We start from the raw sequence: 27,135 nt of genomic DNA, 5'->3' as shown, positions 1-27,135 counted from the left end.
CAATTGAGACGATGCACTTCTCCAAAGAAGCTTTGAGCTCTTTCACTCTTTGCCTCCAATGACAGAGCTTGCCTTAGAGTTCCATTTTTGGGCATTTGATGTCAAGTATGCAAACAACAGCAGAGTGGTAGTGGGCAGCGAAGGTCTCAATGCTCAGCATGGCATGTAAAAACTGCATGTTGGAATCCTTAGCAGACAAGGACTTGCTGGAAGAGCTCAGCAGGTCAGATATTATCCGCAGGCATCTTGATATCATGATAAACGATTCAAACCCAAAACGAGGACTACCCATTTCTATCCAAGGATGTTGCCTGACCAGCTGAATCTCAGCCTCTCGTGTTTGTTACTGTGCGTCACCACCGAAGGGGGTTGTCAAGGCTCAGTTGCTGAGTATAATCAAGACAAAGATCAATCGATTTTTGAATCTTAAACCCATCAAGGGATGTGAATTTGTAGGGGGCAGTGACAATGAGGTAAAAATCTGCGATGATCTTATTGGATTGTGTGAGGGGCGCAATGATTCATTCTTTGCTTCTAATCCTTTTGCTCTATTATGTCCTTCCATCATTCTAACAGTTAATACTCCTGAAATCCTGGGAGTGTTGTTAAACTGGACATATGACAATGAATATTATTTCATCATAAGCTCCTACAAACAGCAATACCAGATAACCTGCTCAAAACAGAATGGTAGAGCAAGGCGAAGTGCATTACTCCTGATCTCTTCCACCAATTCACTTCCATCGAGGTAGCCAATGGGCTGTTACCTGATAGATTTTGAGCTAACTCATCTCTTTTGTGAATTAATCCAATTTCATCAAGCATCACTTCTGTCTGTTTTTCTGCCTCTTCAACCGCATGGCCTTTGAGTTGAGTGTAAAATAAGATGTGTTCTTCCACAGTCAGGCTGCAAGAAAGATAAATGTAAAAATCATGTGACTGGTCACAATCTCCTTCAAACTGCAGGCTCAAGAGTAATATTCCAGCCTTTATACAAGAGACAGAAAGCAGCCCAGGTTAACATACCACACATTCCCCCACATTTATTGATCAGCTCGGAAGCTTATTCTGATGGTTGACCAGATTCTCAGACTGATACAATGGGCTTATCTTGATGGGTACCGCGACCTACGTAATGCAGTATCATCCTTCAGGCCTGCTCTCTGCCTCAACGATTTCCCTGGACAGATTCCAGATCTAAAGAAAGACTCTGCTTTCTGTTACACGCCAGTTTCTTTTTCGACAGGAGAATTTGTGTTATATTTTGTAGAGTGTAGCCTATCTTTCTAACAAGGTGCAGCCAAATTTTGTGTGGCTTCCTTGTCTGTCAGTCATTATAGGTGACGGTGTTACCCTTCTAATCATTTGCAGCTAACAAAAAGTTTGTTTATACCATGATAGGTATCAACTTGAATGAGGGGCGGGTGAGGAGTAATTTATTGAGTGACTCAATACCCGCTATGCATGGGAATGAATTGCATCTGTTTTGTGCCTTGCATTTATAGTTTACATGAAGGCAAAAGGCAGGGCATATTAATGCACAATTAAACCTAATCAGAAACAGGTGTTGACAAAATGGAGTTCACCTTCTATCGGAGTACTAAATACATGCCTCCAATAGAGCAAACACCCAGACAGATCTCTGAAAAAATTGGACAACAGCGCATTTAAAACAGCGCTGCAACATTTCGTGCATTAAAACTGTATCTCTGATGCACCTGTCAGGAGTGTATATGAAGCTTGTAGCTATGGTGTGATGGCTGCTCTACCCACTAGGAAGTGAGTCAGTCATTAAAGAATGCCCGCCTTGGGAGCTGCCATACAATGACTGAAAAGGTTACTGTTGAAGCGAAAGAAATAGGCACACAACATGCAATGCAATGGCATAATTGACTCTTAAGCTGGTTGCCTGGTTGAGAGGGTATGAGTCAGGGTCTGTAGTCTTAGCGGGCGCATTAGGGTAACTGCAGGAGGCACAATCCGACCTTTGAAAACTTGCTCTGCAAGGGGCAGGGGTTGCTGCATACCTGCCTACCATGAACCTCCTCCGTACGCTGCCATCGCCTTCCCCTCCCTCTGACATAGCAGACAAACGTGCTGCTTATATTGCATGGAGACTTGTGCTGCTAGACACTAGTGATGCTATGCTGTGGGTGGGGGATCACAATACCTCATGCCCCCTCTTGGCACCAACCCTGGTATGAATTACGGGGAGAGATGGCCAAATTCAAATTGTTTTCTTTGCAGTGAAGGAGGTTGAGGGCTGGCCTGATAGAGGTGCATAAAATGATGAGAGGCATTGATAGGGTAGACAAGCAGAATCTTTTCCTCAGAGCAAAAGGGTCACGCTTATTTAAGGGGAGGGGGAGGAAGTTTAATGAGGACATGCGAGCCAAATATTTTACACAGAGAGTGGTGGGTGCCTGGAATGGGCTGCCATTGGTAGTGGTGGAAGGAGTTACAACAATAACATTTAACAGGTTTCTGGATAGACACATGAATAAGGCGTAGGGGAGGGGTTATCTATCAGGTACAAGCAGCCAAGGTTCAGCTTGATTTGGACATCATGTTGTGCTTTCTGGCATGTATTTGTTGGAATTTGGGAGAATGAGGGGGGATCTCATTGAAACATTTTGAATGTTGAAAGGCATGGACAGAGTAGATATGGTGGGAGAGTCTAGGAAAGAGGGCACTACTTTTGGATTGAAGGATTTCCACTTAAAAAAAGAGATTCATAGGAAATTTTTCAGCCAGAAGGTGGTAAATCTATGGAATTTGTTGCCACAGGCAGTTATGGAGGCCACGCCACTGGGTGTATGTGATAGTACAGATTCTATCACTAATGTGTATATGTACAGATGGTAGTGTAGGTAATTGAACAACTGAAAAGTGGCAAAGCAGCAGGTATGGATGGAATCCCCCCAGAAGTCTGGAAGGCTGGCGGCAAAACTCTGCATGTCAAACTGCATGAGTTTTTCAAGCTTTGTTGGGACCAAGGAAAACTGCCTCAGGACCTTCGTGATGCCATCATCATCACCCTGTACAAATCAAAGGCAAGAAATCAGACTGCTCAAACTACAGGGGAATCACGCTGCTCTCCATTGCAGGCAAAATCTTCGCTAGGATTCTCCTAAATTGAATAATACCTAGTGTCGCCGAGAATGTTCTCCCAGAATCACAGTGCGGCTTTCGCGCAAACAGAGAAACTACCGACATGGTCTTTGACCTCAGACAGCTCCAAGAAAAGTGCAGAGAACAAAACAAACGACTTTACCTCACCTTTGTTGACCTCACCAAAGCCTTCGACACCGTGAGCAGGAAAGGGCTTTGGCAAATACTAGAGTGCATCGGATGCCCCCCCAAAGTTCCTCAACATGGTTATCCAACTGCACGAAAACCAACACGGTCAGGTCAGATACAGCAATGAGCTCTCTGAACCCTTCTCCATAAACAATGGCGTGATGCAAGGCTGCATTCTCGCACCAATCCTCTTTTCAATCTTCTTCAGCATGATGCTGAACCAAGCCATGAAAGACCTCAACAATGAAGACGCTGTTTACATCCGGTACCGCACGGATGGCAGTCTCTTCAATCTGAGGCGCCTGAAAGCTCACACCAAGACACAAGAGCAACTTGTCCATGAACTACTCTTTGCAGACGATGCCACTTTAGTTGCCCATTCAGAGCCAGCTCTTCAGCGCTTGACGTCCTGTTTTGCGGAAACTGCCAAAATGTTTGGCCTGGAAGTCAGCCTGAAGAAAACTGAGGTCCTCCATCAGCCAGCTCCCCACCAGGACTACCAACCCCCCACATCTCCATCGGGCACACAAAACTCAAAACGGTCAACCAGTTTACCTATCTCGGCTGCACCATTTCATCGGATGCAAGGATCGACAACAAGATAGACAACAGACTCGCCAAGGCAAATAGCACCTTTGTAAGACTACACAAAAGAGTCTGGAAAAACAACCAACTGAAAAACCGCACAAAGATTAGCGTATACAGAGCCGTTGTCATACCCACACTCCTGTTCGGCTCCGAATCATGGGTCCTCTACCGGCATCACCTACGGCTCCTAGAACGCTTCCACCAGCGTTGTCTAAGCTCCATCCTCAACATTCATTGGAGCGACTTCATCCCTAACATCAAAGTACTCGAGATGGCAGAGGCCGACAGCATCAACTCCACGCTGTTGAAGATCCAACTGCGCTGGGTAGGTCACGTCTCCAGATTGGAGGACCATCGCCTCCCCAAGATCGTGTTATATGGCGAGCTCTCCACTGGCCATCGTGTCAGAGGTGCACCAAAGAAGAGGTACAAGGACTGCCTAAAGAAATCTCTTGGTGCCTGCCACATTGACCACTGCCAGTGGGCTGATATCGCCTCAAACCGTGCATCTTGGCGCCTCACAGTTCGGCGGGCAGCAACCTCCTTTGAAGAAGACCACAGAGCCCACCTCACTGACAAAAGACAAAGGAGGAAAAACCCAACACCCAACCCCAACCAACCAATTTTCCCCTGCAACCGCTGCAACCGTGTCTGCCTGTCCCGCATCGGACTTGTCAGCCACAAACGAGCCTTCAGCTGACGTGGACATTTACCCCTCCATAAATCTTCGTCCGCGAAGCCAAGCCAAAAAGAGAAAAGAAAGTGTAGGATGACTGTGATTGGCTGAGAGCGTAGCCACACCTACTGGCAGATCTTAAAGGATTGCTCCTAGCCAGACCTGGTCATTCTGGACTGGTCGACCAACTTGTGATATGCTCCAGTCTTTTAGTTAATAAAAGCCCAGGTTTGGATCAACAAATCTTTGATTCTTTTGATGCGAATTACAATTTTATTAACTAAAAATAAATTTTGAAGGGATGGACTGTATGCTATGGCTGGAACGCCTCGACATCGACCCACAGTCAGCTACAGCCTCGAATGACTTTAAGCACTGGGTGAGGTGCTTCGAAACATTACAAGTCTCTGCATCAATAACCCTCCCCCATCCCCTCACAAAAGCAATGGAATTAATTAAAGTGCATGGACACTTGTTTATTTGACTGGGGTCAACTGACAGTTTTATCCGCCCGGACCTGGTCCACCGTTCCCCACTACACAGAGAATTTAATTGGCGACCATTTCGCTCTCGATTGGGGTAAAGGGGTATTGCGTGGCAACCCTGAAAGTCTAGGGCATCACGTTCACAGACTTCAAACTATTAGTCCTTCCCCAATTGTGCGCCCCTGCTCTGCTGGGACTGCATTTTCAGTGCCAATTTCAAACCATTTTCCTGGACTTTGGGGGGCCTCATGCTCTGCTCCACCTTGGAAACCTCCTGCCAGCAGCAGCCCGAACCACCCGCCACTGTGCCCCGGGGCCTCACCTATAGTCTCTCCACCCTCCGAGTTGCTCCGCAAATCTCACCCCTGGCTGGAAGCCTGTGGCCACCAAAAGCCGGCAATATAGTTCTGAACACAAGAAATTTATCACAAACGAGGTGTGCAGACTGGTGGATGAGGGCATTATCGAACCTAGCTCGAGTCCATGGAGGGCCCAGGTAGTGGGTGTTAAAAATGGGGAGAAGCCGCGGATGGTGGTTGACTAAAGCCAGACTATCAACCGCTTCACACTCCTGGATGCGTACCCCCTTCCACGAATCACGGATGTGATGAATCAGATCGCCCAATACTGTGTATTTTCCACCATTGACTTACATTCGGCCTATCGTCAGCTCCTGATCCTCCGAGAAGACTGACCTTTCACGGCCTTTGAAGCGAATGGGTGGCTGTATCAATTCGTCAGGGTAGCCTTTGGGGTCACAAATGGCGTTGCAGTCTTCCAGTGGGAAATGGACCGGATGGTGGACCAGAACGGGCTGACTGCTACTTTCCCGTGTCTGGACAATGTCACCATCTGCAGCCATGACACGGAGGATCATGATGCCAACCTTGAGAAATTATTTCAGACTGCAATTTGGCTGCACTTGACCTACAATTTTTACAAGTGTGTCTTCTGGACCACTCGGCTCGCAATTCTGGGTTGTGTGGTGGAGAACGGGGTGGTCATGCCGGACCCTGACCGCATGCGTCTCCTCATGGACTTGCCCCCCTCCCCCAACACCCAGAAGGTACTCAAACGTTGCCTGGGTTTTTTCTCTTTCTATGCCCAATGGGTTCCACACTATGCCGACAAGGCATGGCCACTCATCAAGACCACTTCCTGCCCCCTGTCAACCGAAGCCAGAGCGGCCTTTGACCGCATCAAATCGGACATCGCTGCTGAAACGCTGCAAGCCATCGACGAGTCCATTCCATTCCAAGTCAAAAGTGATGCATCTGAATTTGCACTGGCAGCCATTTTGAACCAGGCCGGCCAGCCGGTAACCTTTTTCTCCAGAACCCTCCAGAGTCCTGAGAGCCGATACTCCTCTGTCGAGAAGGAGGCCCAGGCCATAGACGAAGCAGTACGTCATTGGAGACACTACCTCACGGGCAGGTGCTTTACGCTGCTGACTGACCAACGGTGGTCTCCTTCGTGTTTAGCAATACCCAGCGAGGTACGATCAAGAATGACAAAATCGCCAGGTGGAGAATCGAGCTCTCCACCTTTAATTATGACATACTGTATTGGCCAGATAAACTCAACAACCCGCCAGATGCGCTCTCCAGGGGGACTTGCACCAACATGCAACTGGACAGGCAGCAGAAACTCCACGAGGAGCTCTGTCATCCAGGGGTCACTAGGTTCGCGCACCTTGTCAAATCTCACAACCTGCCCTACACGGTCGAGGAGATTTGCTCCATGACCCAAGCCTGCCCAATGTGCGCTGAGTGCAAGCCCCACTTCTTCTGTCTGGAGAACACCCTCGTCATCAAAGCCACCCGCCCCTTTGAGCATCTCAGCGTAGACTTCAAGGGGCCCCTACCATCGACCAAATATAACACTTACATCCTTACAGCCATCGACGAGTACTCCCGCTTCCCATTTGCTGTGCCCTGCTCGAACATGACTGCCTTCTCAGTTATAGAGGCCCTGCACAGCATCTTCGCCATCTTCAGGTACCCCAATTACATCCACAGTGACGGGGGGGGGGGTCCTCATTTATGAGCGCAGAACTGCGGCAGTACCTACTGGACCGTGGTATTGGGCAAGTCAAAAGAGAGAATGCTACCATCTGGAAAGCGGCTATGCTTGCCCTCCGGTCCAAAGGTCTCCCCACCTCTCGCTGGCAGAATGTGCACTCCATCCGCTCTCTCCTATGCACCACGACCAATGCCACCCCCCATGAAAGGATGTTCTCTTTCCCGAGGAAATCCAAGTTGGGTACGACCAACTCACGGTTCCCGGTCCAGTCCTTTTATGATGTCATGTCCAGTACTCTAAGAACAACCCCTTGGTTGATTGAGTGACTCTGCTCCATGCGAACCCGCATTACGCCTACGTTGAGTACCCGGACGGACGGGAGGACACGGTCTCAGTAAGGGACCTAGCCCAAGCCGGATAAGGCGCAGCAGTGCTTTTAACCCAACCTCCCCCTATTCCTTCTCCCCCAGGTCATGTGATTGAACAGAGGGACCAGCATCACCCCACCAGCTCAGTCCAGTCTGACAATAACGCCGTTGGGGAATTGAGCAAAGCAGTGGCCGCACCTGGGGACATGACTCCGGCGACCCCAATCCTGGCGCCGTGACGTTCATGCCAAATGGTCAGGCCCCCTGACCGGTACAACCCTTAACCTCTATTCACCCTGGGGTCGGTTCTCAAAGAAGGGGTGAATGTGATAATACAGATTCTATCACCAATGTGTACATGTACACATATACAGATGGTAGTGTAGGACGACACTGATTGGCTGAGAGTGTAGCCACACCTACTGGCAGATCTTAAAGGATTGCTCCTAGCCAGACCAGGTCATTCTGGACTGGTCGACCTACTTGTGATACGCTCCAGTCTTTTAGTTAATAAAAGCCTTGGTTTGGATCAACAAATCTTTGGTTCTTTCGACGCGCATTACAGTGTATTAAAGACAGAGATTAATAGGATCTTGATTAGTCAGGAATTCAAAGGCTATGAGGAGAAGGCTGGGCAGTGGGGCTGAGTGGGAAAATGGATCAGCTCATGATTAAGTGGCGGGGCAGACTCGATGGGCTGAATAGCTGATTTATGCTCAAGTCTTATGTTCTGTTCAGGCATGTGGGCCAAGGGTCCTGTTCCTATGGTGAAATGTTTTATGCCTTGTGGCCCCGGTTTGTCTTGATCCAGGTCCAGCAACCAGCTTAGCAATGAATTTTACAAAAAGCTACAGTCACTGAAAAGAGAACCCCCGGTTAATCCTCCACCATTCCGATCACAGGACACAGACGCTGGGAGATGCCCTCGGCAAGAAGTCAATATGATGCTTTGATTGGTGCCTCATTCCCAGACCCTGTGCAAAGTGCTCCTTCTTTTCCTCGTGAGAGAACAGATGGTGGGCTTCCCCAGAAGCCTGATATCCATTGACATTGGAGGAATGGTTAGCTGCCCTGCTGGTGCCCGTTGATTCATTCGTGGACATACCTGAACCAATACCCCAATCAATGCAACTTGTCCTGGGACTGAGCCCATTTCATAACACCATCTATTCCATGACAAATCATTCTTTGGATGACTTGCACATAAAAATGTATTAAATGGCCAAGTTTCTAGAGTCTTTTTTATTCAAGAGCATGGCCACATCAAATGGCTCCAAAAGCCTAACTCGTGATGTTTAATCTAAATGTTATAATTTCACCATTTCCTTCAGTTTTATCTCTGTCCAGAAATCCATGCAACTAATGCTCAGAAAAAAATAGTCGTTTGACTCATCCGCACCATGTTACCATTGATGCTCCACTCAATCCTCTTCCCTTTGGTAAACCCTTCACCATAACCCTCTGGTTCCTTCTCCCTCACATCACTGGCCAACATCTTCTTCACTATTCCCGTCAATCACTCTCAATGTCAGCTGCTTTCCCGCACCCACCATCTTTTGGGTGAAATCATCCCTACTGTATGTGTTGAAAAGCTTCTCATTATCTTCCTCACCACAAGAAGAGAACATTCTCTGTATTGGCTCCATCAAACCTTCCTTTACTTTAAAGATCTCTATGAAGTGTCCCATCAATCTTCTTCATTGTGGAAGAGATCTCGTCTGTATATGCATTCCCTTTGCACTTGGTACTATTGTTGTGGATCTTCTCTGCAGCTTTTCTATCATCTTCACATCATTTTAATAACATGATGACCAGAATTTCTTGCCAGCATGGATGGTAATGATTTGATACATGTTTAATATAACATCTCTAAATCTAGTCATTATGCCTAGTTTGTGGTTTGCTATCCATTTGGAATTGCTACCCATGGTGCAATTTCTACTGATTTGTACTCCAGGATCTCTCTACACCACCTAGTTGAGCATTTTCTATGCAATTCATGATCTTTCTTCCCTTCCTATAAAAATGTACTATGTTACATTAATTTTTGTTCACATTTGTCTATCTATTTGCCCTTACAATATGTTTATTAATATTCCTCATAATTTGTTCCTCTCTTTAGAACCATAGCACATAACAGCACAAAAACAGCCCCTTTTGGCCCTTCTAGTCTATGCTGAACCATTTGTTGTGCCTAGTCTCACTGACCTGCACCTAGTCCATAGCTCTCCCATCCATGTATCTGTCCAAATTCTTCTTAAATGTTAAAATTGAGCTCGCATTCACCACCTCAGCTGGCACTCACTGTGTGAAGAAGTTCCCCCTCATGTCCACCTAACTGTTTCGCCTTTCACCCTTAACCCATCATTCTAATTTGTATCCCACCTACCTTCAGTGGAAAAAGCTGATCTGCATTTACTCTGTCGATCCCCCTCGTAATTTTCTATACCTCTATCAAATCTCTCATTCTTCTACGCTCCAAGGAATAAAGTCCTAACCTGTTTAACCTTTCCCTGTAACTCAGTTCCTGAAGTCCAGGCAACATCCTAATAAATCTTCTCTGCACTCTTTCTATCTTATTGATATCTTTCCTGTGGTTAGATGACCAAAACTGCACACAATTTTCCAAATTTGGCCTCACCAACTTTACCATAACATCCCAACTCCTGTACTCAATACTGTGATTTATGAAGGTCAATGTGCCAAAAGCTCTCTTTATAACTTTATGCACCTGTGATGCCACTTTCAGGGAATTATTTATCTGTATTCCCAGATCCCTCTGTTTTAATGCTCTCCTTAGTTACTACCAATTACTGTGTATGTCCTTTCTTGGTTTGGCCTTGTAAAATGCCACACCTCACACCTTTCCTTCATTGACTTTTCTAGTAACATCCTCAAAAAATTCTATAAGATTGTTTAAACACGATCTACCACACACAAAGCTATGTTGCCTATCCCTAATCACTTCCTGGCTATTCAAATAATTGTATACCCAATCTCTTAGAACACCTTCCAATAATTTACCTACTACTGACATCAGGCTCACGAGCCTATAGTTTCCAGGGTTATTTTTGGAACCTTTTTTAAACAACAGAACATCATGAGCTACCCTTCCATCCTCCAGCACCTCATCAGTGGCTAAGGACATTTCAAATATTTTTGCCAGAGCCCATGCAATTTCGACACTAACCTCCCTTAAGGTCCAAGAGAATATCTTGTCAGGCCCTGGGGATTTATCTACCCTTACTTGCTATAAGGTGGCAAGCACTTCCTCGTCTTTAATCTATAGGTTCCATGACCTCTCTGTTTGTTTTCCTTATGTTTCACGACTCTGTGCCCATTTCCTGAGAGAATACTGAAAATGTTTTTATAAAGATGTCCCCCATCTCTTTTGGCTGACCACTCTGAACTTCAAGGGGACCAATATTATTCCTTATGATCCTTTTGCTCTTAATATACCTGTAGAAACCCTGAGGATTGTTCTTCACTTTGTCTGGCAAAGCAACCTCATGCCTTCTTTTAGCCTTTCTGATTTCTTTCTCGGTTTTGCTTGCATTTTTTATACTTCTCAGTACCTAATTTGCTCCATGTTGCTTATACCTGTCATATACCTCTCTCTTCTTCTGAATCAGATCACCAATATTCCTCAAAAACCAAGGTTCCCTATGCCTGTTAACGTTGCCTTTAGTCCTGACAGGAACATACAAACTCTGTACTCTCAAAATTTCACCTTTGGAGATCTTTCATTTACCTTGCACATCCTTGCCTGAAAACAACATCCCTATCCACACATTTTAGATTCTTTCTCATTTCCTCAAAATTGGCCTTTCTCCAATTTAGAATCACCATAATAACTTGAAACTAATGGCATTATGATCACTGAACCCAAAATGTCTCGTTTCGTAATAAGAGATCCAGTATTATTCTCTCTCTAGTTGGCATATCTAAGTATTGATTTAGAAAACTTTCCTGAACACATTTGACAAACTCCAAGCCATCCAGCCCTTTTACAGTCTGGGAATCCCAGTTAACACAGAGAAAATTAAAATCTCCTACTATCACAACTTATGTTTCCTGCAGCTGTCTGCTATCTCTCTACAGATGTGCTCCTCCAACTCTTATTGACTATTGCACAGTCTATAATACAATACCCTGAGTGTGGTCATACCTTTCCTCTTCCTCAGCTCCACCCATGTAGCCTCAGTAGAGAAGTCCTCTGGTCTATCCTGCCTGAGCACAGGTGTGATATTTCCCTGACGATCAATGTCACTCCTCCCCCTTTCATTACCCCCCCCCCATTCCCATTTTATCATGTCTAAAAAAATTGAGCTGCCAGTCCTGCTCCACCTGCAACCAAGCTTCACTAATAGCCACAATGTCATAACTCCATGTGCCAATCTAGGCACTAAGCTTATCTGCCTTTCCTACAATACTCCATGCATTACATTGAGAACATTTCCACCACGTACAACCCATTGACATCTAATGATGCATACAATTTTCACATCATCTTTTCCCTCCTCCATTAATCTATCTGCTCTTGCACTCTGGTTCCCATCCACCTGCAAATCTAGTTTAAACCCAGTGGAGAGCACTAGCTAACCTTCCTACAAGGATATTAATCCCCCTCCAGTTCAGATGTAAACTACCTTGTTGAAACAAGTCACACTTTTCCCCGAAGAGAGCTCTATGATCCAAAAAGCTGAAGCCCTCCCTCCTACACCATGTCTTTAGCCATGTGTTAAACTATATTATCCTCCTATTTCTAACCTCAGTAGCATGTGGCATGGGTAGCAATCCTGAGATCAGAACCCTGTAGGTCCTGTCCTTCAACCTAGTGCTTTACTCCCTGAACACTTTTTGCAGGTTCTCCTTACCCTTCATACCCACGTCATTGGTCCCTACATGGACCATGACATTTGGCTGCTCACCCTCCCTCCTGAGAATGCCATGAACTTGATCTGAGATATCTGGGGTCCTGGCATCAGGGAAGCAACATATCATCTGGGGTACTTGATGTCTTCCACAGAACCTCTTATCTGTCCCCCTAACTATGGAATCCCCTATCACTACGGGTAGCCTCTTCTCCTCCCTTCCCTTCTTAGCAACAGGACCAAACACTGTGCCAAAGATCTGATTGCTGTGGCTTGTCCCTGGTAGGTCACAGCCCCTCCAACAGTATCAAAAATTGTATCCTTGTTATGGAGGGGAATGGCTACAGCAATGCCATACAGTGCCTGCTTTTCCATCTCCTGGCGGTCACCCATCTACCCTCCTCAGTATGATAATGATCCTGCCACTTTAGCCTATTATCTCCTCTACCGCCTGAATGATCCGGAGTTCATCCAACTCCAACTCCAATTCTTTAACCCCACTTGTCAGGAGCTGCAGCTGGATGCACTTCTCGCAGATGAAGTCGTCAGGGACACTGCTGGCTTCCCTGATCACCCAGATTCTGTGAGGAACATTCCCACTGTTTAGGACTAGAGGAAAAATATGTAAGATATGTAAAACTTTTACCCTTACCTGTACCTACCTGCTGAATCCTCTTTGTTCCTCGAATAGGGTGACCCTTTCTTACTTCAACTCCTGCATCACCACCTCAGCCTTTTTTCGCCAAAGCCTTTCTACTCTGACTCAATCCACTCGGACAATGACCACTCCCTCCGCTTTGGTATTGACTATCCCACGCCCAAAATGTAAATCTAGAAAAGGAGTTCTTGATTCCAAAGTCTAATTTATTAATGCAAGTTACCAACAATATTCCATATTCTCTCCCCACTACCCACTCCCCTTCATTGTAAATAGGAATCCTTTACACCCTTCTCCTTTCTAGATTGATTCAGATGCTTTGCTTACTTGTTAAACAAAATATTGTGCTGGGGACAAATGCCCACGTCCTGTCGAATTGCATCAATGTCTGTGCGGATGTCCTTGCCATTAATGAACGCAGTACCAGATGTGGGTGGAAATAAACCAATCAGCATTGACCTGTTAAACAGAAGGAATAGTGCATTGAAACCCAGCAGCAATGAAACTTGTAGACTTTAATATTGTGCATTTCGAAAACTGAATCCGATGAAAAAGACATTACACCTTTTGGGAGATAATCACACAAATTTTCTCAAATTCAACTTATTGAATTTGAAGGAGGTCGAAATAACTCACTGGGTGGCACGGTAAGTGTAGCGGTTAGCGCAAAGCTGTTACAGCGGCAGAGAATTAGGTTTGATTGGGGTTCGAATTCTGCACTGCCTGTAAGGAGTTTGCACATTCTCCCCGTGTCTGGGTGCTCCAGTTTCCTCCCACCCTTCAAAATGTAGGTTGTAGGCTAATTGGGTATAACTGGGCACCATGGGTCCAAAGGGCCTGTTTCTGCACTGTATGTCCAAATTTAAATAATTTTTAAAAAATAATAAATTAAAATTACCACTAAACATCTTGCAAACAATATTGTTTCCTCCTGTAGGAATTACGCTGCATTGATCCACTTCTTTTCACAGGTCTTCACCCTTCGTGATTATCCCAGCATTTCCCTCTCACACCAGGTCAATCATCTTCAGGTGAATAATGAGCAAGTGTGGCCACATAGTTTCAAGGGGCAATATTTTTCACACAGAGGGTGGAATGGCAAACTGCCGGAGGCAAATAGAGGTACACTGTTCAAGTGATATTCACCCAGGTACTTGGATAGGAAAGGAACAGAAGGATACGAGCCTGATGCTGGCAAATGGGATTGACGTGGATAGGTATAACTGTAAACATGGATGAGTCCGGCTGAAGCAATGGGTCTTTAGACTGTGAGAGAGGAAAGGGTTAGATTGATGTGGAGTATGTTTATATAGGTTCACACAACATTATGGGCCAAAAGGCCTGTACTGCGCTGTACTGTTCTGTATCCAATCTCTATTGCCTTGTAACAGTTATTGCACTAAATTTCTTGTAAATGCTTCTCCTAATCTAATTTGTATTTCTGCATTCTTGTTTATTTCTGTTGTTATCTTTTAAGGCCTGTCCAATCTGATGCACGTAGATGCAGCATATTAAAGTAAAATGGAATTTTCCTGATTTCTGATGTGTGGCTCAAATCAATTTGATACTGGGGAGATGGAGCTAGGTTGTGGTGCCTGCTTCATTGGATCTGTTAATCACTCAGATGGAATATGTTTGCCAACCGCATAATGTAACAGTGAATTGCCACACGTGTTCTTCAGACAGCAAATGCCTAACTTTCCAAATTTCACGTTGTAGAGGGAGATTGCAGTGACTTAATCAAAGCAATTTCAATGAAGTGTACGGAGGCACAAGGTTGAAGTGAATTAAACTGCATGGCTTCCAATAAAGCACTTCATCCATGTAGCAGCAGATACCTATCCATTCATTAATAGCCCTCTGTTTCTCTTCTAACTTGCCCTTTTGCTGTTCCGTTCCCACCTTTCAACCTCCCATGTTCTTTTGCTGCCTGGGTTTGGATTCCAGGAACTCAAATAGAGTAACTTTACAGGTGGTCAGGAGCAAGTCGTACTGCAATGATGTTGCTCAGAAACATATGACTTAATGACAGATCTTCACTGATGACGGAAGAATTGTTGTGTGGAGCAATTCTTTTCACTATGCAGATGACCAACAGCTTTTTATTTTACTGCCTTCAACTTGAGCAGTGTTGTAAACAGAACTGCATAAACATAAGAAATAGAAGCAGGAGTAGGTCATCTGACCTGTCGAGGCCGCTCTACCATTCAATGTGATTGTCGCTGATCTGATGAGATTGTATCTGAAGTACTGCGCATCTCCACCTATCTGCTTTACCCCATCCCTTCATTCCCTTACTATGTAAAAATCTATCCAACCCTGCCTTAAATATATTCACTGATGTCACCTCCACTGCTTCAATGGGCAGCAAATTCCATTGATTCGTCACCCTCAGGGAAAGCAATTCCTCCTCATCTCTATCCTAAATCTTGAGGCTTTGACCCCTAGTTCTGGTCTCCCCCACCTATGGAAACAACTTACCTACCTCTATCTTATCTATAACTTTTATAACTTTATACATTTCTATAAGATCCCCTCTCATTCTTCTAAAATCCAGCAAGTACAGTCCCAGATGACTTGATCTCTCCTCATAGGCTAACCCTCTCTGGAACAACTCGATGAACCTTCTCTGCACCACCTCCAAAGCCAGTACATCTTTCCTCAAGTAAGGAGACCGGAACTATGCACAGTACTTCAGATACAATCTCAACAGTACATTGAACAGTTGCAGAATTATCTCCCTGCTCCGAAATTCAATCCCTCCAGCAATGAAAGCCAACATGCCATTTGCCTGCTGCACCTGCAAACCAACCTTTTGCGTTTCATGCGCAAGTGCTCCCAAGTCTCATCTCCACAGGTTGGCTGAGTAGTGAGTATTTTTGTGGCTCCAATGAATGAAATGCAAACACTTACATTGTGGTGGTTTTTCCAGCTCCGTTGTGACCCAGAAAGGAAGTGATCTGCCCTTCAAAGAAGTTGATGCTCAGCCCATCCACAGCTGGCTTCTGCCCCTCTCCAAAGGACTTCACAAGGTTCTGAATGGACACTCCCAGGGTCAGACCAGATGGCTCTAACTCATAGAGAGGGTTTCCTGCCATTGCTGCCGTAACTGCCAACAGATAAAAACAGACATCATGAACATCTGAGATGGAGAACGAGAAAGAAGGGCAAAGCCAAATGTTGAACATTACTGCTTTGAATTTTTACCGGGGTTGATTTTTTCCTTCTCCTGCTTCTCTTTCTTGAGTCTCTCCTTTTCGAGTCGCTCCTTCTCCTGCCTCTCCTTCTCCTGCCTCTCCTTCTCCCGCCTCTCCTTCTCCTGCCTCTCCTTTTCCTGCCTCTCCTTCTCCCGCCTCTCCTTCTCCTGCTGCTCTTTCAGTTTACAGACCTTCTTGCCTTCATTTGGCTTGTCAGCATCTCCGGGTTTGTTTGCTGTGTCCTTCGGTGGTTCTCCTGTGTTGTCTGTTGCTTTCCCTTCCTTTGCCTGTTCAGATTTCTCAGCTTTCTCTTCCTTAATAGGCTCCTCTTTTCCAGCCTCTTGCACAATCTCTTTGACTTCCTTTTTGTCTTAGCAAAGATTAAAAATAAGTATTGATCAATGTTCTCTTCGAATGGCGACTCGGATAAAACAGCCTACCTTTAAAATGTTTAAACGCAACTTAACCAGTCCAGAATGTTAACATTTTGTAAAGAATTTCTTCACTTAAGATGGTTATTTTGTCCTTGTTAAACTGAAAACACTGCTCACGTGACTGAGTTTATTTGTTAGCTTTTCCCAGTTTTTTCTCCGCCAAAAGCCAGGACTGAGTGGGAGTGCACAATTCCAATATCATTTGGAAATGTGCGGATGATGCTTCTGACATAGGATCTCAAACGATGCCGAGTCAGAATATAGAATGGAGTAGAAGGTTTATTGTAATAATCAAAAACACTGGAGAAACTTAGCAGATCACGCAGCATTCTTTATGGCAAGGATTCATAAGCAAAGTTCCAGTCCTGAGCCCATCAAGGTATGAGCAAAAACCATGAATAAAATTATGGTTAAGAAGACATTGCAAGACCTGCTGAGTTTCTCCAGCACTTTCATGTATTAAACTGCAACCACAGTTGTTTGCAGACTTACTTGTTTAATAACAGAGGGACAAGTGACTTGGCGACCAGGACAACAACTACTTCCTCAATGTCAGCTGAACGAAGGAGCTGGTTGCAGACTTCTGGAAGAGGGGTGGAGCTCATTCCCTGATCTGCATCATCTCTAGTGACCTGTCCCGGTTCATCCACACTGACACAATGGTCGAGAAGATGCCCCATCACCTTTACTTCTGAGGAAATTTGGGACTTCAGCTGCACCCCTGAACCACTTCCAACAGTGAACCATTGAAGATGTCCAGCCAGAGCATCACTGCGCCGTACGGAAACTAGTCTGCCCAATATCATAATAAACTGTGGAGGGTTTTGAACACAGCTCAGACTGTTACAGAGACCCCCATTTCCCCCCTCCATTGACTCCATTTAAACTTTGCACAGTCTGGGAAAAGCAGCCAACATATTACATCTCATCCCAACCCAGCCACATTCTACTCACTTTCCTGCAGTCAGTTAGATGAAACACAAGGGTGAGATCAAGCACTATTCGATTCAAGGGCTGCTTCTTTCCCGTAGTTATCAGACTCCTGAATAAACCTCACATCTCTCCTGCCCTCCTATTCATGTCCACGTCCACCTATGGCCTCTTGGCCTGTGCTCTCACTCCTGCCCCTTCTTCCCTCCTCCCGCCCCCCCACCTTTTAATTCATGCGCCTGTCTAGTTTTGGTTCATACCTTGATGTAGGGCTCAGACCAAAAACGTTGGTCATGGACACCAGGGGACCTGCTGAGTTTCTCCATCAGTGGTGTATTTACTCGTAAAACTGTGTTGCCTTTACTCTGCACACACTGATCTTTCTCGGTAACTCTGCACTTCATTTTACTTGCTATACTGTATATGGGATGAAAAGCTGAATTGCTTGCAGAACAAACTTTCCCTTTCCCTCTACACCTGACAATAAACTTGAACTTGGTGGGACTTCAAATCTGGATGGTAATATGTCTTGGTGATGCCGAAGACTGGTGAATCTGGAAATTGGGGGCATAGACTCAGGATTAGGAGTCCAGTGCATGGTCTAAATTCATTAATCCAATTGTCTTAGCATCTTAGGACAAGAGGTTGATCACTTGCAGACTCCAAGTGCACAAAACCTTTTATTACCTCACTTGAATGCAGAAGGAATGTTTTTACTTGGGGTTGTTCGATCATGATTGGTGGGGATAGGAAGTTATTGAGTGTATTCAAGGGATTGGAGAACCAGATGGGGACTTAGGATACCCATGAAAAGTAGAGAAGGTTCAAGAGCCTGTATGGGCAACTCCTTTTGGACGATCTCATGAAAGGATTTATATTATACCCTTGGCTGGGATTGTTACAAAGAAGATAAATAACAAAGATTATTTATGTCAGAATCGGTGTTGCACCTTCAACACACTTATTATTATCCTGCCGCCTGTCAAACTCTGGCAGCTTGCCATCAGAAAGAAAACTCCATTGAAGTTGCCCATTGATGGAGGCTTCAATCAACTCAACTCGTCTTTAATTTGAACAAGTTCACAGGCTATATGCCAAGGCTGTTTTACACCTATAGTAATAATAGGAAAACGTTATCTCAGTCATCAGAGGTTAATGTGTCGTCTTTAAGAGTGGAGCTCTGTCCCCATTAACCCAGATACAATCATGTTAAATAACACAGATGGATCACCTGGACAAACCAAGTCACTAGCCATAGGGAGAACGAGAAGCGAAAAATAAAATGGGAGAAATGTTACTCTGTTATCAAAAGCTCCCAATTTACAAATTAACTCACCGTCTGCGATGGCTTGTGGTTTCTCAGCGCCAAACCAGTAAGAAAACTGGAGTGGAAAATACCAGGGGGCTGGGACTCCGTACAGACCTAATACATGGGAAGGAATCACACAGTGAATGAGAGGAGTGATGCAACATTGCAGGGTACATTACTTCTAATGGGCTGATAAATAACCTTATTGTGCCTGTTCAAAATTATTTGACTCCAACAGAAAGCAGAAAGAGGAAAAAATACAGGTGGCCGATGATGCACTTCTCAAAAAATGAACTAATCATTTGATAATTAAATGTTACCCACACTGTTTCTGTGATCAAACAGTTGAACCTCACAGCAATTGTGTTCTCTTCTATAAATTACCTGTAATTTCAGGATTGGTAGAACAACAGGAGAAATCAAAAACACTACATCAAAAGCCTTCGAGTCTTTGAAAAATTACATCTCATGTAAAATCTGAACCTTCTACTTAATGTCAGAGTACCTGGAAACACGGCATCAAGATACCAGGCAAGAATTCCATACAGAAAGGCATCCAACAGCATCATCTCGATGGAGAGCAGCATATTAAACTCGTCTCCTTCGACAGGGCTGGCACGGATATTGCCCCACTGCAGACCAAGTCCTTGTTCCTCATAACGGGATAGATATTCAGATCCAAAGCCAAAGGCCACTGGAGACAATATGCTCTGAAATGTTAAGGAAGTCACCAAGCAGTCAGTGATTATCCCTTCAAGGTGCCGGCAAGATGTTTTTTGACACAAACTATAATGAAGGCTTTTACTGGTCTGTTTCTGGGTTTACAAATGTCACTGCCACACTTTTCTTCTCTCATATATGGAGAAATTTTACAAGTTAATGCCTGGATTGTTCAGCCCTTCCCTTGTATCAGCGATTGATGCCTTTTAGATCCCCAGCTACTGAATGAAGAGGTTGCTCAGAGATAATGAGCTCCATCATTTGTGATAGAGAATCATGAGCGCTTGCCTCATTTTCAGGGTTTGTTCACGTGTTCAATGATATGTCCTAACAAGGGCAGATTGTTTCTTGATGGGATAAGCAATGAGTTATTTATTTCTAGCGGTTAAAATGTTTCATGAGGAATTTTGTTGCAATTCAGTATCAAAGATCAGTGTAAAAGGTCCCAGATTGATTCCACAAAAGGATTGTTTTAAAAATTACTTTTAATAGAAAAATCAAACATGAACTTTTCAAAGACCTGCACCTTGAATACCTTTGTGTATTAGTTAATGTGAACCAGTGCTGGACTGTTCAAAGCACCGAGGATTTCATTCAGTTAAACTTACCGCTGCCAGCTTCATATTTCTGGTCATTCTGTCCTGCCAAGCATAGCAAAGAATGTGAGGCAGATAGAGGGTGAAGTAAATGATCCCACTGCAGGCAGCTGCCATGTTAGCCTTGGAGAAGAACACACTCAGCAGGAAACACTGCATGATGGTGGCTATGGTAAAGACCAGGAGGAAGACAAAGAGGAGGAAAGGGTTGCTGTAGTGGAGCACATTTCCTCTCTGGAAGTCAAACCAAAAGAGATGCAAGCAATTAAAATCACAAAGAGTTACATGTGAGAAAGACAAACATCTGGAAGACGAGAAAGAGCTCATCAAATCAGCACAGAGTTTGGCCAATGACAAGAGTTTTGCTGACGCACACAAGGATTTACGGGCATTTTAAATAAAAGCCCACGTGCCGGATGATAAAATAATGTCTGGATTCATAGTGCTCAAGAATCAATTTAGAAATAGGAGCGGAATAGGCTATCCGGACCATCAAGCCTGCTCCGCCATTCAACGAGATGATGGTTGATCTGATGACAGGCTCATTTACACCTACCTGTATTTTCCCCATATCCCTGAATTCCCCAACTATGTAAAAATATATACAAACTATTCTTAAATATATTTACTGAGGTAGCCTCCATTGCTTCAATAGGCAGCAAATTCCACAGATTCACCATCCTCTGGGAAAAGCCATTCCTCCTCATCTCCGTTCTAAATCTTGAGGCTATGTCCCCTAGTTCTAGTCTCTCCCAGCAATGAAAACAATGCCTTTCATCATTTTTCACATTTCTCTATGATCCTCTCTCATTCTTCTAAATTTCAGTGAGTATAATCCCAGCCATCTCAGTCTCTCGTCATAGTCAACCTGGTGAGCCTCCTCTACACAGCCTCCAAAGCCAGTGCATCCTTCCTTGAGTAAATAAAATCTGGACCCAGCAGAACAGACAACATCTGTGGAGACTGATGCACCATCAATAACTTCAAAGACTAGAAGTTGTAGAGAAACTGATAGGCTTTTATTAACTACAGAATGGAGGCCTGCCCATGCTGGCCAACTGCCCTGAACTGGCACAGTAGGAGGAGCCTCAGGCCCAATAAGCAAGGGGCATGTTCTAGTACATCCAAACCCACAGAGACGGAATTCTAATGGACCAGAAACATTTTTCCCTCTACATTTTTTCCTGGCTTGCTGACTATTTCCGTCATGCTCTGCTTTGATTTTAGATTTCCAGCATCATTGTGTTTTGATTTTGTGACATAATCCATACTTGTTTAATGAAGAACAATAAGGCATAGATTAACTGGTCATTTATTTAATTTGCTTTTCATGGGACCCACTAAAGTGGTTGGTGTGTTTTACTGTGAAGTGCTTTCCTACATTGCAAATGTATTAAGATTTTCACATAAATACAACATAATTGCTTGAAACATTACTTTCAGGCATAAATAACTGCAATGTTCTAGAGTCCTAGACTTTCCACAGCCCCAGTGAGCATCAGAAAAAGTATTGGAGATAAACATCTGTGCAGATAAAGCAGCTGTGCAATCCAATTTCCTTCAAGGTCACAGCCGCCTCAATAAATAAAATATTCCCATGCCCGTCTTTGACCTACCCTATGTTATCTCATCTTAAATTAGAATATTGCAAAAGAGAGGTAGCCTTGAATCTGTGATCACTTATAGTTATGGATGATGTTCGGGGTTTCTGATATTTGCCTCACTTGAATTCATCTGTGGCCACTTTTTCCCAATGAATCATCTCAGGTTTCTTCCCCAACAAGATATATCCATCTCTGAACATTTTAAAACTTTTAATTTGTTTTAAAATTTAGAGACACAGGACGGTAACAGGCCCTTCCAGACCTGCTCTGTCCAAATATGCCAATTGACCTACAAACATTTTTGCAGGGAGGGAGGAAACTGGAGAACCCAAATGAAACCCACACAGACATGGGGAGAAAGTACAAACTCCATACTCCTGGGATAATTGTGCTATAATAGAATTGGCTTAACCATTACCCTAACTGTGCCACACTGAACCGGCGTTTGCTAAATGGCATTCCAGAATTTGAACCGATTTATTGACAAATCATTTCCATTAAATCGATAAGTAAAACAAAAACATGATATCTCATTGGGCTAGTTCCTCGTGTGTTCATGCTGGGTGGCAGACAATTTAAAATCCAAATCAAAGAATCTTAGTTTAAAAAATTAGACATGCCCGTGAGAAAGGGGTACCACTGGTTCCCACTGCATTTGATCACTGCCTGTCTTCGTGGTCCTGCTGGCTTCTGAAGTTGAATGCTAAATGCCTCAGCGGTGCTTATTTTCCAATTCTTACCATAATCACAACGGTCACCAGCACAGTACTGGCTGTCATGGGGAGGAAGCTGTCGATGAACCATGTGACCCAATGCACCCAGTTGGTGACTCCCATGATCTTCATGGTCTCTTTCAGCCTCATCTCCTTTTCAAGAACAATACTCTTCACGGTCATGGAGACAGAGTAGATCCAGGAGAGCACCGTGAACATTGGGAAGCAGCGGGTTAGTGCTAGCATGAAGCTTAGTGGGGAGGAGAGTCAACAGGCAGAAGGGGTGGGTGGGGGCATAAATTACATCAAAGATTAGAAGCAAAGAAATGACATGGAATTTATGCTAATATCAGGCTGATTATCAGTCTTCATACAATTCAGACTCAAAGCATGTTATTGTCACACCCCAGTCACTGCAATAAACAAGTTGCTGCAGGAATTCAATGGGAGAGGCAGCATCTGCGGAGGGAAGTGGACAATTGGTAGAGGCTCCACGGATCGTGGCTGACCTCTGTTTTTGTGCCTTCAGAATCTGCAGTCTTCTGAGTCTACAGAATATGCAATATTTATTTTATTAGATGGAAACTGATACGGTAATAATGAATTATTCTTCATTCTTAGCCCCTGCTCTGCTCACTTTACATCTACAACTGTGTGGCTTGGTATGACAATAACACCATCGACAAAACTGGCACTAACGGTACAACCATAACACCTACAAATTTGCCGACAATACCACGGTAGTGGGTTGTATAAAGAAAGGTGATGAGTCAGCCTACAAGAGGTAGATTGAAAACTTGGCTGAATGGTCACCAGCAACAACTTTGCACTCAATGTCACCAAAATGAAGGAGCTGATTGTTGACTTCAGGAAGGGAAAGCCAGAGGTGTGCAATCCAGTCAACATTGTGGGATCAGAGGTGGAGAGGGTGAGCATATTTAAACTCTTGGTAATCACTATCTTGGAGTATCTTTTCTGGACCCAACACACTAATGGTTTTGTGAAGAAAGCATGTCAGGGCCTCTACTTCTTCAGGAGTTTGCGGAGGCTTTGTATGACACCAAAAACCCTGGCAAATTTCTAAGGATGTGTGGTGGAAAGTGTGCTGACCAGCTGCATCACGGTATGGTATGGGGAGCCCAATACCCCTGAACATAAAGCCCTCCCAATGGTATTGGACACAGCCCAGGACATCACAGGCAAAAACCTCCCCACTATTGAGAACATCTACAGGGAACGCTGCCATCAGAGAGTAGAAGCAATCATCAAGGATCCTCACCATCCAGTACATGCTCTGTTCTCAGGTTCAGGAGCAGGCTGCTACCCCTCCACCATCAGACTCCTCAACAACAAACTCAATCACGGACTCATTTAAGGACTCTTACTCGAGCATTTTATTGATTTTTTTCATTCTGTATTGCAAAGTCAGTTTGTTTACATTTGTTATCTGTTTACAGTTCTTTATTTGTTTAGATGTATATGCTGTGTAATTTTTTTTTTGCACGACCAATAAAGTGCTAATTCTGCCTCACCCTCAGGAAAAAGAATCTCAGGGCTGTATGTGATGTTATGTATGTACTCAGACAATAAATCTGAAACCTGAATTCAAACTAAGCCCGATTAAATCTCATCAACCCAAAAGTTTAACTGAATTGATCTCTCCACAGGTGCTGCTTGAATAGCTGAATATTTCCAGCATATTTCTTAATCAGAGTCATGGAGTCTACAGCATAAAAACAGGTGCTTCAGCTTAACTTATCCATACCAAGCTAACCCAGCTTGCGTGTATTTGGCCCCAAACCCTCCAAAGCCTTCCTATCCATGAACATCCAACTGTTCCTTACCACTTCCTCTGGTAGCTTGGTCCATATACCCAATAACCTCTGAGTGAAGAAAGTGCTCCTCAGATCTATTTTAACTCTTTCCCTTCTCACAGGAAATCTCTGCTCTCTAGTTTTAGGTTCGCCTACCCTGAGAAAAAAGCTGTGACTATTGACTTTACCCACGCCCCTCATGATGAAGGCAAACATGCAAAATCTCTTTATCACCCTGCCCATCTGTGTTACACTTGCATGTACCATGCAGCTCTTGGTCCCCAAGTCTCTTTATTCTGCCCCACTCTCCAGGGTCCCATCATTCACCGTGCAAGTTCTGCTCTTGTTGAACCTCGTTGAACCTAGAGTATTGCTCTAGTACAACACCTCACACCTGTCCAAGTTAAATTCCATCTCTCATTCCTTGGCCCACTTTCCCAGATCATCTTGATCCTGCTGTGATTTAATTTAGACATACAGCACAGTAACTGGCCCTTCCAGCCCAAGTGCCTAGGCCATCCAATTAACCTGTGACCCAGGTACCTTTTGAAGGGTGTGAGGAAACTAGAGCACTAGAGGAAACCCATGCAGACGTGGGGAGAAACACCTCACCGACAGAGCCAAATTTGAACTAGGGTCGCTGGTGCTGTAATAGCATTATACTAATTGCTACCCCAAATCATAGATAGCCTTCCTCACTGTCCACTATACCATTAATTTTGGTGCTATCCATAAACTTATCAGCCACACTCACTATATTGTCATCCAGGTCATCAATAAAGATGACAAACAACATTGGACCCAATCCCTGCAGCAGACCCACTGGTGACCGGCCTCCCAGCAGAGTAATAACTCTCCATTACCATCAGGCCAATTCTGTATCCAATTGGCCAGATCACCCTGCATCCCCTATGATCTGAGGCTTCTGGAGCAGCCCACCAAACTGGAACTTGTCAAAGACCTTGATGAAGTCTATGCAGATACCATCTACCACCCTGCCCTCATCAATCTTCTCTCTGTTCTTTTTTTTTTCAGATTTCCAGCATCTACAGGTACAGTAGATACCCTCTGGTATCCAGCACTTGTGGGGATTGGCATTGCGTGGATTGGCGAACTAATGGCGAGGGGCATCAATTTTAAACCTGCAATTTTTACCTTTTTGTGTTCTGCAACTTTATTGCCAGTTGCTTGAATTCTGGATAACAGGGATTTTACTGTATTTGTTTTTTAAGCTGTAACACTCATCTTAAGGAAATGATCGATATAGACTCAAAACACAAGACTGTAAATTGTTTCCAGCAAGTGTGATGAGTGAAATGTGATTTTGGTGGCTGGGAATAAATGCACACGACAGGATTGACCTTTAGTTTATTCATCCCCACAATAGACCTCAATGTGCAATTGAGTGAAACTGGGAGTTTGTGTTCATACATTTGCTTTATCTCTTTAACTCCTTAACTCTTAAACAGAGCAGGATACAGTGTTCAAGGTTTAATTTTTTTTAATTTAAAATTTCCTGAATTTTAAATTTAGACATACTGCATGGTAAACAGGCCATTTCAGCCAAGTCCATGCCACCCAATTCGCACCCAATTAATCTACACCCCTAGTAAGTTTCAAACGGTGGGAGGAAACTGAAGCCCCTGAGGAAAACCCAAGCAGGCAAAAGGAGAATGTACAAACTTCTACAGACACCTAGTTTATTTATTTTTAAATTAAATTTAGATGCAGAACACAGTAATTTGCCTTTCTGATTTTAATTCACTAACTAATCCACAATCCCTGTTTATTTTTAGGGCGGGAGAAAATCAGAACACCTGGAGAATGTACAAACTCCTTACAAACATCAGTGGACTTGAACCTGGGTCGTAGGCGCTGTATTAGCGCTGCCCATTTATGGTAAAGTTCAATCACTAATTTTGTGCTATTCACCAGGATCTGTGTGTTGAAAACTTGCTTCTGAAAATCTTGGGACGCATTCATTGAATTTTACCATGCGTTCAATCTGTTAACATTACCTATGAGTATAGCCCATTCCAAGTTTTTAAAAATACAATTTTTAAAAATACAAATTTTAAGAGAACATCAATGATTAATTCACTCACAGGTCATCAACAAAGCAAGGATATGGCATTTGCTGAACATAGATTCCAGGTGGAACCTCCATATTGGTATGAGTCCTGATAATTCCATGTTCGATCATGTCTTGTAAGTAAGCAAATCCTCCCCAGATATAGCGCAAATCCTCTATCGGGTCAGCTCTGGGGCCTGGGTCCCAATATCTGTGGGAGAAGCACATGCCGAGTTTACACAAGATAGTGAATGATGGGGCCCTGGCAACTATGAGAAACAGATACAGGGTCAAATAAATAAACTGAAAATGGAAGGCAAGGTAGCGGTTAACACACCGATCAACAGAAGTGACAGGAAGCAAGGCAGAACTCACCACTGAGTGATGGAGGTTGAGAGGCAATACGGGGAGTGCTTTTGGTCGTTCATTATTCGAGCCTAGGCCTTCAGCTGGCACAATCCCAAGCTTTGGAATTCCTTTCCTGAATTGCTCTGACTGCTTCATTAGATCCAGTTCCAACAGTGTCATCAAATTTGCAGATGAGACCACAGTAGTTGGCCTCAACCACAACAATGGTGAGCCACACCACCGAGAAGAGGTGGAAAATCTCATGATTTACTCTAGTGCGAGAGTAACCACCTGAGTTTCAACACAGACAAGACAAAGGAGATGATCGTGGACTTCAGGAGGACCAGATACAATCACGCTCCACTACACATCAACTATTCTGTAGTGGAGAGGACCAGGTTCCTTGAAGTTCACTTAACTAGTAACCC

At 44.2% G+C, this 27,135-nt stretch overlaps 1 protein-coding gene across 2 annotated transcripts in view; it reads right to left on the bottom strand.

Annotated features, from left to right (window-relative positions):
• Positions 1-27,135, bottom strand: part of abca4b (ATP-binding cassette, sub-family A (ABC1), member 4b) — a 177,857-nt gene that overhangs the window by 84,702 nt on the left and 66,020 nt on the right. For both annotated transcript variants that reach the window (XM_069939095.1, XM_069939094.1), the window contains 9 exons: positions 26,394-26,570; positions 22,502-22,724; positions 20,170-20,391; positions 19,347-19,551; positions 18,869-18,955; positions 16,179-16,538; positions 15,885-16,080; positions 13,299-13,430; positions 768-907 (listed from right to left, as the gene is read on the bottom strand). In XM_069939095.1, the coding sequence (XP_069795196.1) occupies positions 768-907; positions 13,299-13,430; positions 15,885-16,080; positions 16,179-16,538; positions 18,869-18,955; positions 19,347-19,551; positions 20,170-20,391; positions 22,502-22,724; positions 26,394-26,570 (1,742 nt within the window). The remainder of the gene's footprint in view (positions 1-767; positions 908-13,298; positions 13,431-15,884; positions 16,081-16,178; positions 16,539-18,868; positions 18,956-19,346; positions 19,552-20,169; positions 20,392-22,501; positions 22,725-26,393; positions 26,571-27,135) is intronic.

The sequence above is a fragment of the Narcine bancroftii genome, chromosome 5 (assembly GCF_036971445.1).
Source record: "Narcine bancroftii isolate sNarBan1 chromosome 5, sNarBan1.hap1, whole genome shotgun sequence".
Classification (NCBI taxonomy): domain Eukaryota; kingdom Metazoa; phylum Chordata; class Chondrichthyes; order Torpediniformes; family Narcinidae; genus Narcine; species Narcine bancroftii.
This window is presented reverse-complemented; position numbering and strand designations above follow the sequence as displayed.